Source organism: Bos mutus, chromosome 13, assembly GCF_027580195.1.
Source record: "Bos mutus isolate GX-2022 chromosome 13, NWIPB_WYAK_1.1, whole genome shotgun sequence".
NCBI lineage: Eukaryota > Metazoa > Chordata > Mammalia > Artiodactyla > Bovidae > Bos > Bos mutus.
Window position 1 is genome coordinate 21,823,069 of NC_091629.1, and position 10,703 is coordinate 21,833,771.

General features: G+C 49.0%; 1 protein-coding gene and 1 non-coding gene across 3 annotated transcripts in view; one reads left to right on the forward strand and one right to left on the reverse strand.

Moving 5' to 3' along the window:
- The window catches only part of SLC13A3 (solute carrier family 13 member 3), an 88,642-nt gene extending 78,336 nt beyond the window's left edge, over positions 1–10,306 (forward strand). For both annotated transcript variants that reach the window (XM_070381093.1, XM_005897566.2), the window contains 3 exons: positions 5,948–6,109; positions 7,242–7,379; positions 8,609–10,306. In XM_070381093.1, the coding sequence (XP_070237194.1) occupies positions 5,948–6,109; positions 7,242–7,379; positions 8,609–8,763 (455 nt within the window). In that variant the 3' untranslated portion in view covers positions 8,764–10,306. The remainder of the gene's footprint in view (positions 1–5,947; positions 6,110–7,241; positions 7,380–8,608) is intronic.
- Positions 3,419–3,491, reverse strand: TRNAR-CCU (transfer RNA arginine (anticodon CCU)). Its single transcript has one exon. It is a non-coding gene; the product is annotated as a tRNA-Arg (tRNA).
- Positions 10,307–10,703: the final 397 nt, after the last annotated feature.

Here is a 10,703-nt window from a genome sequence, read left to right on the forward strand (position 1 = left end):
TCGTCCCCTTCTCCTCCTGCCCTCAATCTTTCCCAGCATCAGGGTCTTTTCAAATGAGTCAGCTCTTCTCATCAGGTGGCCAAAGTATTGGAGTTTCAGCTTCAACATCAGTCCTTCCAATGAACACACAGGAGTGATCTCCTTTAGGATGGACTAGTTGGATCTCCCTGAAGTCCAAGGGACTCTCAAGAGTCTTCTCCAACACCACAGTTCAAAAGCATCAACTCTTCTACGCTCAGCTTTCTTTATAGTCCAACTCTCACATCCATACATGACCACTGGAAAAACCATAGCCTTGACTAGACGGACCTTTGTTGGCAAAGTAATGTCTCTGCTTTTTAATATGCTGTCTAGGTTGGTCATAACTTTCCTTCCAAGGAGTAATCATCTTCTAATTTCCATGGCTGCAATCACCATCTGCAGTGATTTTGGAGCCCAGAAAAATAAAGTCAGCCACTGTTTCCACTGTTTCCCCATCTATTTCCCATGAAGTGATGGGACCGGATGCCATGATCTTCATTTTCTGAATGTTGAGCTTTAAGCCAATTTTTTCACTCTCCTCTTTCACTTTCATCAAGAGGCTCTTTAGTTCTTCTTCACTTTCTACCATAAGGGTGGTGTCATCTGCATATCTGAGGTTATTGATATTTCTCCAGGAAATCTTGATTCCAGCTTGTGCTTCCTCCAGCCCAGCGTTTCTCATGATGTACTCTGCATATAAATTAAATAAGCAGGGTGACAACATACAGCCTTGATGTACTCCTTTTCCTATTTGGAACCAGTCTGTTGTTCCATGTCCAGTTCTAACTGTTGCTTCCTGACCTGCATATAGGTTTCTCAAGAGGCAGGTCAGGTGGTCTTGTATCCCCATCTCTTTCAGAATTTTCCACAGTTTATTGTGATCCACACAGTCAAAGGCTTTGGCATAGTCAATAAAGCAGAAATAGATGTTTTTCTGGAATTCTCTTGCTTTTTCCATGATCCAGCGGATGTTGGCAATTTGATTTCTGGTTCCTCTGCCTTTTCTAAAACCAGCTTGAACATCTGGAAGTTCACAGTTCACATATTGCTGAAGCCTGGCTTGGAAAATTTTGAGCATTACTTTATTAGCGTGTGAGATGAGTGCAATTGTGTGGTAGTTTGAGCATTCTTTGGCATTGCCTTTCTTTGGGATTGGAATGAAAACTGACCTTTTCCAGTCCTGTGGCCACTGCTGAGTTAGACCCTATAGGCAAGTAGAAGCATGTGTATTCTCCTGAATCCCTCATTTTCTGCTGGAGAGTTGTTATTATTGCTGTTCTTACTGTTCTTATCATTTTATTGGAGAGGTAGCATTATGAAGTAAGAGCCAGATTCTGAGCGCAAAATTCCAAACTCATTTCACTTATTTGAGCATATTACAACCTCTTTGTGCCTCAGTTTCATCAACCATAAAATATGGATAACTGTACTACTTCATCCCTGCCAGGTGGCACAGTGGTAAAGACTCTGCCTACCAATGTAGGAGATGTAGAAGTCACAGGTTTGTTCCTGGAGAAGGGCATGGCAACCCACTCCAGTATTCTTGCCTGGAGAATCCCATGGACAGAAGAGGCTTGCGGGCTACAGTCCATGGGGTCACAAACAATTGGAACGGCTGGGGGCACATGCACCCACATCACCACTCCTTCGTGGAATTGTCCTGAGGATTAATAAGTTAATGTTAGCAAAGTACTGAGGCGACTTCTCAGCATAGAATCAGCACTGTATTAAGTGTTTGTTAAATTAAATAAGTAATAGTAAGCCCTGTTTGGTACTTATTATATACAGGAATTGTTTTTACCTGTACTTTGAAGAAAGCAAGGAGCAGAGATGTCCATTTCCTTGCCCAGTGCCACACAGCTTGTAAGCAGTACAATGGTTTGAATGCTCATGCATGTGCATGCAGTCTTTTCTTCTTTTCCTCTAATCAAGTTCACTGGCTCTCTCCACTTAAGAATTCTATTTTTTTAGTATCAGTCTTTTGTAAAATATTTATTACTTTACTTATTTATTTAATTTGGCCGCACTGGATTTTGGTTGTGGCATAAAGGGTCTTTAGTTGCATCTTAACCGCAGGACCAGCAGGGAAGTCCCTACCTAAGGATTCTTACGTCGAGTTGTGCACACACGGCTGAGCCTACTGTCTTTCAGATCAGATCAGATCAGATCAGATCAGTTGCTCAGTCGTGTCTGACTCTTTGCAACCCCATGAATCGCAGCACGCCAGGCCTCCCTGTCCCTCACCAACTCCCGGAGTTCACTCAGACTCACATCCATCAAGTCGGTGATGTCATTCAGCCATCTCATCCTCTGTCGTCCCCTTCTCCTCCTGCCCCCAATCCCTCCCAGCATCAGAGTCTTTTCCAATGAGTCAACTCTTCGCATGAGGTGGCCAAAGTATTGGAGTTTCAGCTTTAGCATCAGTCCTTCCAAAGAAATCCCAGGGCTGATCTCCTTCAGAATGGACTGGTTGGATCTCCTTGCAGTGCAAGGGACTCTCAAGAGTCTTCTCCAACACCACAGTTCAAAAGCATCAATTCTTCGGTGCTCAGCCTTCTTCACAGTCCAACTCTCACATCCATACATGACCACAGGAAAAACCATAGCCTTGACTAGACGAACCTTTGTTGGCAAAGTAATGTCTCTGCTTTTGAATATGCTATCTAGGTTGGTCATAACTTTCCTTCCAAGGAGTAAGCGTCTTTTAATTTCATGGCTGCAGTCACCATCTGTAGTGATTTTGGAGCCCAGAAAAATAAAGTCTGACATTATGAGGCCTTTAAAGAGATTTTTCAAGGGTTTTCTATGGAGACTTCAACCTGAAACATTTCATTTCTACCATAACACCCTCCTTTAAGATCTGATCCTTCTGTATATCAGCTAAATCAGGAAAAAAGGACCTCATAGAAGTGAGAAAGGAGGAGAAAGAGGGGTCACCGTCCTGCCAGCTCTGTCTTCCTCTCATGCTGCACCAGTGGCCTCAGGCACCTCTTGGCACCCCTGGGGGCTATAAGGAACAGTTTGACAACCACTACTCAAGGCAGTTTCTTGAGTGTCCCATCACTGCTGATATCTCGTGACTTGATGCCACTAATAGGCAATGGCAGGTTTGGGGCACTTACCTGGTACCCAAGCATTTTTATAAGAGCTTTAGAGATTAGTTCCTTTTTCCCAACCATAACCCCTAAAGTGAAAGTTGTCTAGTCGTGTCCGAATCTTTGTGACCCCATGGACTGTACAGTTCATGGAATTCTCCAGGCCAGAATACCGGAGTGGGTAGCCTTTCCCTTCTCCAGGGGATCTTTCCCAACCCAGGAATCAAACCCAGGTCTCCTGCATTGAAGGTGGATTCTTTACCAACTGAGCCACAAGGGAAGCCCTAATGTTGAAGAACAGCTGCCCAACGTGGGGCTCGAACCCACAATGCTGGGATCAGGAGTCCCACGCTCTACCAGCTGAACTAGCTGGGTGGGTCTGTAACCCCGAGGATAAGCACTATTGCATCTCAGTTCACAGATAAGGACCTGAGGCACAGAAAGGTTTAGTTACTTGTCAAGGAAGACACAGCAGAGTGGATGAAGGTGGGGGAACAAGCCTAATCTGATTCCAGAGCCCTTTCTCCTCACCTCCTGGGCATGCCGCCTCTGCCCTTGCAAGTTGCTGGTCCTGGAGTCCCTGGGAAAACCTTGTGGCTATGTGTTTCCATGGAAACAGAGCTTCTGATTCCTAAGGGAACAGGAAAGAGCAGGTGAAGCCCCTTGAGTCCCCTCGAGAGCCCCTGGTCAGGGGCGGGGGGGTCTCCTCTCTCTTGAAGCGGCCAGACCGCCCTTCGGCTACGGAAACCGAGCCAAGGCCCTGAGTGGCCGTGGGGAGGCTGGCTGGAAGCCTGGCACCCAGAGGCCCGGCTACAGGGAAGCTCTTGGCTCCTCATTCATCCAAGTCATTAATATTCCCTCTCTCCAGCCCTTCTCCATTTAATTACACACACTGCCGTCGGTCTCTTTGCCAGAGCTGTGGCCTCTGAGAAAAACTAGTGGCCCCATTTTTCCCTGCAGGGTTCCCTGTGCCAGAAGAGGGGCCGGGGTCTGGACTCTGCCATACACTATAATTTCTAGGTTATCAAACAGTGCGGATGTGAAAGAAGAACCTTACTTTTTATAAGGTCTCTTCTAGGGAATTATCTTTAAGCATTTATTATTCATTCCCTGAAGGTAACTTTTAAGTCATGGTGTAGGGACAAATAAAATAATTTATTTTATTTGTATCAAAACAGTATACTATATTCTAGAATCCACGATGAAACCTTAGTTTTGGATAAACAGCAAATTTTCTATTCAACAGAGAAGAAATGCATACCTGTTCTCTGATAAGCTGAAGTGTGTTAGTACCAAAAGATACTGCACTGATAAACGGGCTGTGGTAGACACACACTTGGCTAAGCGTTCGGGGTCTAACCCAACCCCGGCCTTGATCCGCTCCTAAGCCTACAACTGCTTTATCTTTGTCAACAAAACGACCTACAGATGGCGCCCCTGTAGCCTTATTGCTATATTGCCGCGTGGCACCACCAGGGGGCAGCATCGAGCACAATTTTACATCCGTTTTCCCGCTTTGGGGTCTTAACGAAGGTGCATTGGATTCTGGGTTATTAAGGATACATTTGAAGCCTGGAGGGCAGAAGCGGGACAGTGTCATTATGAAATACCCGCAAGTAGAGTAATTCCTGGGGAAGTCAGCAGAGAGAGAGAGCTTGGAGATAATTCTGCGGCACTGATGGCAGGTGGAGTCTGGAGTCAGAGAGAGGACATCGACCTTGTCTTTACTGCCCTGGAGAGCTGTGGTCAGCTCTGGGCACTGCCCTTCATTAAGAGGTGCAGTGACAGTCTGGTGTGTCCACTGGAGAGTACGTGGTGACAGGGCGCTTTGCAGGAGAATGTTAGTATACTGACTCCGTGGCCCTGAGTGCAAAACACATCTTAGCCAGTATTTGGGGGACACTGAGCAAGTCACAAAAACTTCGCCAAGTTAGGATTCCTTCTCTGTAACACGCGAAGGAAGTGTTTACTTTGCCGAAAGGTTGGTGATTCTTATCTAATGAATAATGATACAAATAATAATGGCAGTGTTTGTGTACCATCATTGTAATAATCATCATAAATATCTTTATTGGTGGTCATCTTATTCATTGTGCTGGGCTTCCCTGGTGGCTTGGTGGTAAAGAATGTGCCTGCAGTGCAGGAGACATGGGTTCAATCCCTGAGTTGGGGAGATCCCCTGGAGAAGGAAATGGCAATCCACTCTGGTTTTCTTGCCTGGAGAATCCCATGGACAGAGGAGCCTGGTGGGCTACAGTCTGGGGTTGCAAAGAGTCAGACATGACTTAGCAACTGAGCGCTCACACATTCATTGTGTTGTATTTGACCTCTAGCTGATGCATGTTTTCTATTATATATGATATATATATCATATATATTATATATTTAATATGTACTGATACATAATTATAAAAATTAATAATGAATATTTTGTATAAATACGTTAATATTTTTGGAAGTGATAGCTATCATTGGAGGAATGAGAAGATTTAACATGGAGGTTCCAGTGCCCCTCTCCCACTCAAATTAGGGCTACCCAAACCAAATGAACTATTGGGAGAACCATATGGATTATTTGAAGGATCCAGGGGTTTGGGCCCTGGGCCTGTGGAGTATGGAGTAGACAGCAGCTCGGGAAGCAGAGAGGCTGAATGAATATGTGACCTTGGGCAGCTCACCTACCCTCTCTGAACCTCAGTCAACCTGTATGTGAAAGAGTGTAGTTGTCATCGCTGTAGCCAATCCTAAACCCCTCCCACTTGGCCCAGGCTCGGGGTGGCAGGCGGTGGTGGGCTGGTGTGAAGAGGTGCTCTTGCTTCCTCCCTCTGCAGGAGTCGGGGCTGTCGGCATGGATCGGCGGGCAGCTGCACCCCCTGGAGAGCGTGCCCCCGGTGCTGGCCGTACTGCTCATCACCGTGGTGGTCGCCTTCTTCACCGAGTTCGCCAGCAACACGGCCACCATCATCATCTTTCTGCCCGTCCTGGCGGAGCTGGTAAGGGTTCTTACACGGTCCTGGCATGGGAGAGCAACATCCCTCCCCAATACAGGTTCACCAGTCTCTTCCTTGATCCCAGGAGCTCCACGGGGGCCAGAATTGTCATCATTCTTGTCCAAAATGCATAAAAGTGTCAGAACCATGATTTTTTTAATACTGTCTTTTTTTTTTCTCTAAGAAATGCATAAACAGTAAATATTTTCAAAGCACACCAGAGGGCCTCCTTTGGGAAAAGCAACCCGTGGTTACATAAGAGTTTTCTAGGAAAACAGAAATGACCAAATATGGACTAAGAAGAAGTAGAAAATCTGAGTAGACAGATAAGGATACCAGGAATTCTAACGGTAGGCAAAGCTCTAGCTTCCCTTTAAAGCAGAGTTTCTCAGCACTACGGACATTTGGGGCCGGAGAATTCTGTTATGTGAAGCTCTGCATTGTAGGATGTTTAGCAGCATCCCTGCTCTCTACCTACTTGTTTGGACCGTTTGAGAAGGACCAGGCAGAGGGCATGAGGTTTTAGAAATGTGATTCTCAATATGTGGTCCCAGCACATTTTCAAAATTCTCAAAATGTGGACCAGCAGCATCAGCATCATCTGGGATCTTGTCAGAAATGCAAATTCTTGCCGCTACCACCCCCACCACCCGCCCCCCGCCGCAACAAACCCCACACATGCTGACTCAGCAACTCTGAGAGAGATGGGGCCACCAGACCTCCAGGTGACTTTGATATGCACTCAAGTTGGAGAGGGAGTGTTCTAGAATAATTTTCCCTGCCCGCCCTCCCTGATAAACCCACACGTGACCTTGGAACGTTGCTAACCTAGGAACATTGCTAACCTAGGAACCTTCTCTCTTGTCTCCCTCTCTATGGTTCTCTTCTTGTCTGTGTGTCTCTCCTTCGGCCTGTGTGTCTGTATTTCTGGCTGCATTTCTGTCCGTGTGTCTTTAAATTCATCTTCTCGCTTGTTCCTCTTGTTCTCTGTCACTCTGCACATCTCTCTCCGGACATCTCTGGCTCTTTCCCGTCTCTCCATCTGTCGCCGTGTCCCTCGCTTTCCTCCTGTCTCCACCTCGCATGTGGTTTCTCTCTTTCTCTGTTTCGGTCTCGCCCCTGACTGCGGGTCCAGGCCATCCGTCTGCGGGTGCACCCCCTGTACTTGATGATCCCCGGTACCGTCGGCTGCTCCTACGCCTTCATGCTCCCAGTCTCAACGCCCCCCAACTCAATCGCCTTCGCCTCTGGACACTTGCTGGTCAAAGATATGGTGAGTGCAGGCGTATTCCAGCAGAGGCCCCGAGGAGTGGGCGGACCAGGGGCGGGCAAGGAACCGGGGCAGGACTCCCACTCTCCCCTCCCCCCAATTCCTGAACAGGTCATTCTGAGTGGGACCAGCAAACCCCTGGGAGGGCCTAGCCCCCGACTAGCAAACACTCTGGGATGACTGCTTAGGTGATTTCAGGAAGCGCTGACTTGGCCACTGCTTTCCAAAGTTTGCCTTGGAGATGAGGGCCTTCCCCTCTCTCTGCCCCCCACCTTGTCTTCTGACTTGTTTGGCCAAGCGCTCTGGGCCGGGCAGCATCTCTAGGGGAGACGGAGCAGCGGACCACACCAGAGACATAGGGGTGCACGTCAGTGCCCGGTCACCTGGAGAGGAGACAGAAGCCGAGGACGGTGGTGGGGGATCCCAGCTTTTAGCAAGGCTCTCCTCCAAGCTGAGCCTCTTCCTCCGCCTGCTTCCTACTGCCCTTCCCCCTCCACTGGCCGCCTCGGATGATCGCACCGAGCAGTTCAGGGGCTGCAGACCCTAAACTGGTTCTATAGAGAAGAGGGATCTGCCCGACTAGTTCTTAGCTGATGTAGGGTCTCCAGGGACGGAGACCCCAGCAGGACAAAGGGAGAGAAAACAAGAGTGAGCGGCAGGAAGACAGAGCAGAGAGGCAGCAGGGACCCGGGGAGACAGACATTCATTCATTCGCCAGTTCATTCACTGTACAAGTGTGCTGAGCACGTCCGTGTTCCAGGCGCGGAGGTGGTGCCGGGTAGGGGAGACACACACCTGCCTCCAAGGAGACAGGAAATGCAAAGCAGGGGGGATGTTTAACGATCAAAGCAGGTTGTTTTCAAGTTGTGTGATGCTGGGTGAGCCAACTGCTCTGAGCCTCATTTTCCCCTTCTATAAAATGGGAATAATAATAAGAACAACCCTAAAAGGGTTGCTTTCAGGGTAAATGACATAGCTCTGTGACAACTGCATGGCACAAGGCCTGGCTCCTAGAAACCACTGAACGAAAGGGGACGTTATCAGCTCCTCGAGGGTCAGCCTAGGTGTGTAAAGATGGAAGCGTCTTGGGTATCAACCGTCCTGGGTTTGCGCTCCCCCTCCACCTCTCCCCAGGTGTGCCATCTGGCGTGAAAGACTTTCTGACTCTCAGTTTCCCCATCTGTATAATGGGCCTCGAGTAGAACCCTGCCTCACTCTGGGCTCCCTTGCAGGTGCGGACGGGACTCCTGATGAACCTGATGGGCGTCCTGCTGCTCAGCTTGGCCATGAATACTTGGGCACAGAGCATCTTCCAGCTGGGCACCTTCCCAGAGTGGGCCGACCTCCACTTAGCCAACGTCACAGCACTGCCATCCAGCTTGGCTAACGGCACATATAGGACCCTCTGAGCCCCTCTCAGGAACTCTCTTTGGGCTGGGCCCTCCCAGGGGTTTCACCATCCTCTGCTGCTGGGACCCCACAGGCTGATCAAGCAATTCTTCTCTGTGATCCAGTACACAGCAAGCAAGGGTGACTTCCAGTGGTCCACTCGGGTCCACAGTCTCGTTATCTAGGATACCTTCTCGTTTCCCACACAGTTCAGGGAGCCACTTCCTCCCAGTTCTGCTGCCTGAGAAACAAGCTCCTTTATCTCTGAGTTGATCTGTGGTTAGGATGCAAGAAAGCCCAGTTTCAGCAACAGTAAGCCAATCTGGAATGGTGTTTGTCTTGAACAGCTGGGGCAGGAGACACCACTAGCATCCCTCATTGATGACGCGAGGTTCATCCAGAGACAGCATCCTGCCTTTAGGGGTCACCTTCCTTCCAGAGGCTGGGGCTGTCGTGTCCCCGTCCAGCTGTTCCCGCTGTTCCCAGCTGGTGTGTGCTCTGCTTGGTGGGGGCCGTTTCTGAACCAGTTGTTTGAATATCGGCTCTGCTGATACCTAGAAGCCAGGGTTATTTTCAGTCCCTGGAGACAGCGGGGGAGAGACAGATGACATCCTGAGGACATGGAGACTGAGCAGAGCCTCTTTGCTGTTTCTCTGGGCTCCCAAGCACCCAAGGGGGAGTTCTAGACCTTTCTACCCAAGCTTTTTCGGATTTTCCTGATTAGTCTGAATCAGTGTGGCCACAGTTCCAGGGTCAGGCCAAGCGTGGGCCGTGTGCCACTAACAGGTGGCCCATGGCTCCTCCAGCCAGGCGCCTCCCACACGGGCCTTCCTGGCTGCCGGCTTCTTCTTGTTCCCAGAGCTGCTCTTTGCCTCCCTGCCCCCATCCCAGGTGGTAAGCATGTGTGATTAGCAAGGGCCACATTTTCCAGGGGAGAGAGAAAAGTCAAAAGAGAAATCAAGGCCTTGTAAAACATCCAGTGTCTTAGGCAGGGAAACCCCGTAATCCTCTTCTACAAATAAGAATAATGTCCCCTGAGCCGGGGGCTGGTGGGGCCCATCCTGAGGGATGTGCTCCTTCCATGTTTCAAGCGGGAGCATCTAGGTACCCCCACCCCTAGGAACAGCACAATTTGGATGCAGTCAGCCCAGAAAGCTCACGGCCCCCCTTCCTACGCCTCCGGGGGATGCGGTTCCCCCGAGCAGCCTGGCTGGGGAGCCGCACCCTGGGGACTGCACTTGCTCTTGGAACAGTACGTGTGAGTCATGGACCTTTCCCTGGGAGCGGCAGGGAGGAGGGAGAGGAGGCTCCCGTCCTTCCTGTAGGGGCGTCCTTCAGGATTTAGTCACAGTTACAGCCCACTGGGATTGGGGGGTGCCCTCCCATAGGAAGGGGTAGGGGAGAAGTTCATTCACAGAGAAACCCAAGGGGCTTATCACCAGATGAATAGTGATTTCAAATACTTCTGATTGAAAAATGCTGTAAAATAAAGAATGTTAATCAACCCTGAGCCTGGAAATCATTTGCCTTGATAGCCATAAAAAAGCTGCAAACCCCACATTCTGGAACTTGGGGTGTCACAGAATTGACCTCATGTCCTTACTGCTCTCCCTTCTCCACTCCACTCCAGCCACACACTCCAGCTCTCCTGCCTCGGGGCCTTTGCGCATGCTCTCCCTGTTGCCTAGAACACTTTGCTCCCAAATATATGCCTGTTTCTTCATTTTATTCAGGTCCCTGCTCAAATGTCACCTCCCCAGAGAGGCTTCCTTCACCATTGGGTCTAAATATCACACCGTTACTTTTTAACCCCTTGCCCTGCTATAGTTTTCTTAGTATTTAGTCAGGATGCTGTATTATTTTCTTTTTTATTAATTTTCTCACCCTCTAGAATATAAACCTATGAGAATGCAAACTTTCTTTTGTTCGGTGCTGTAC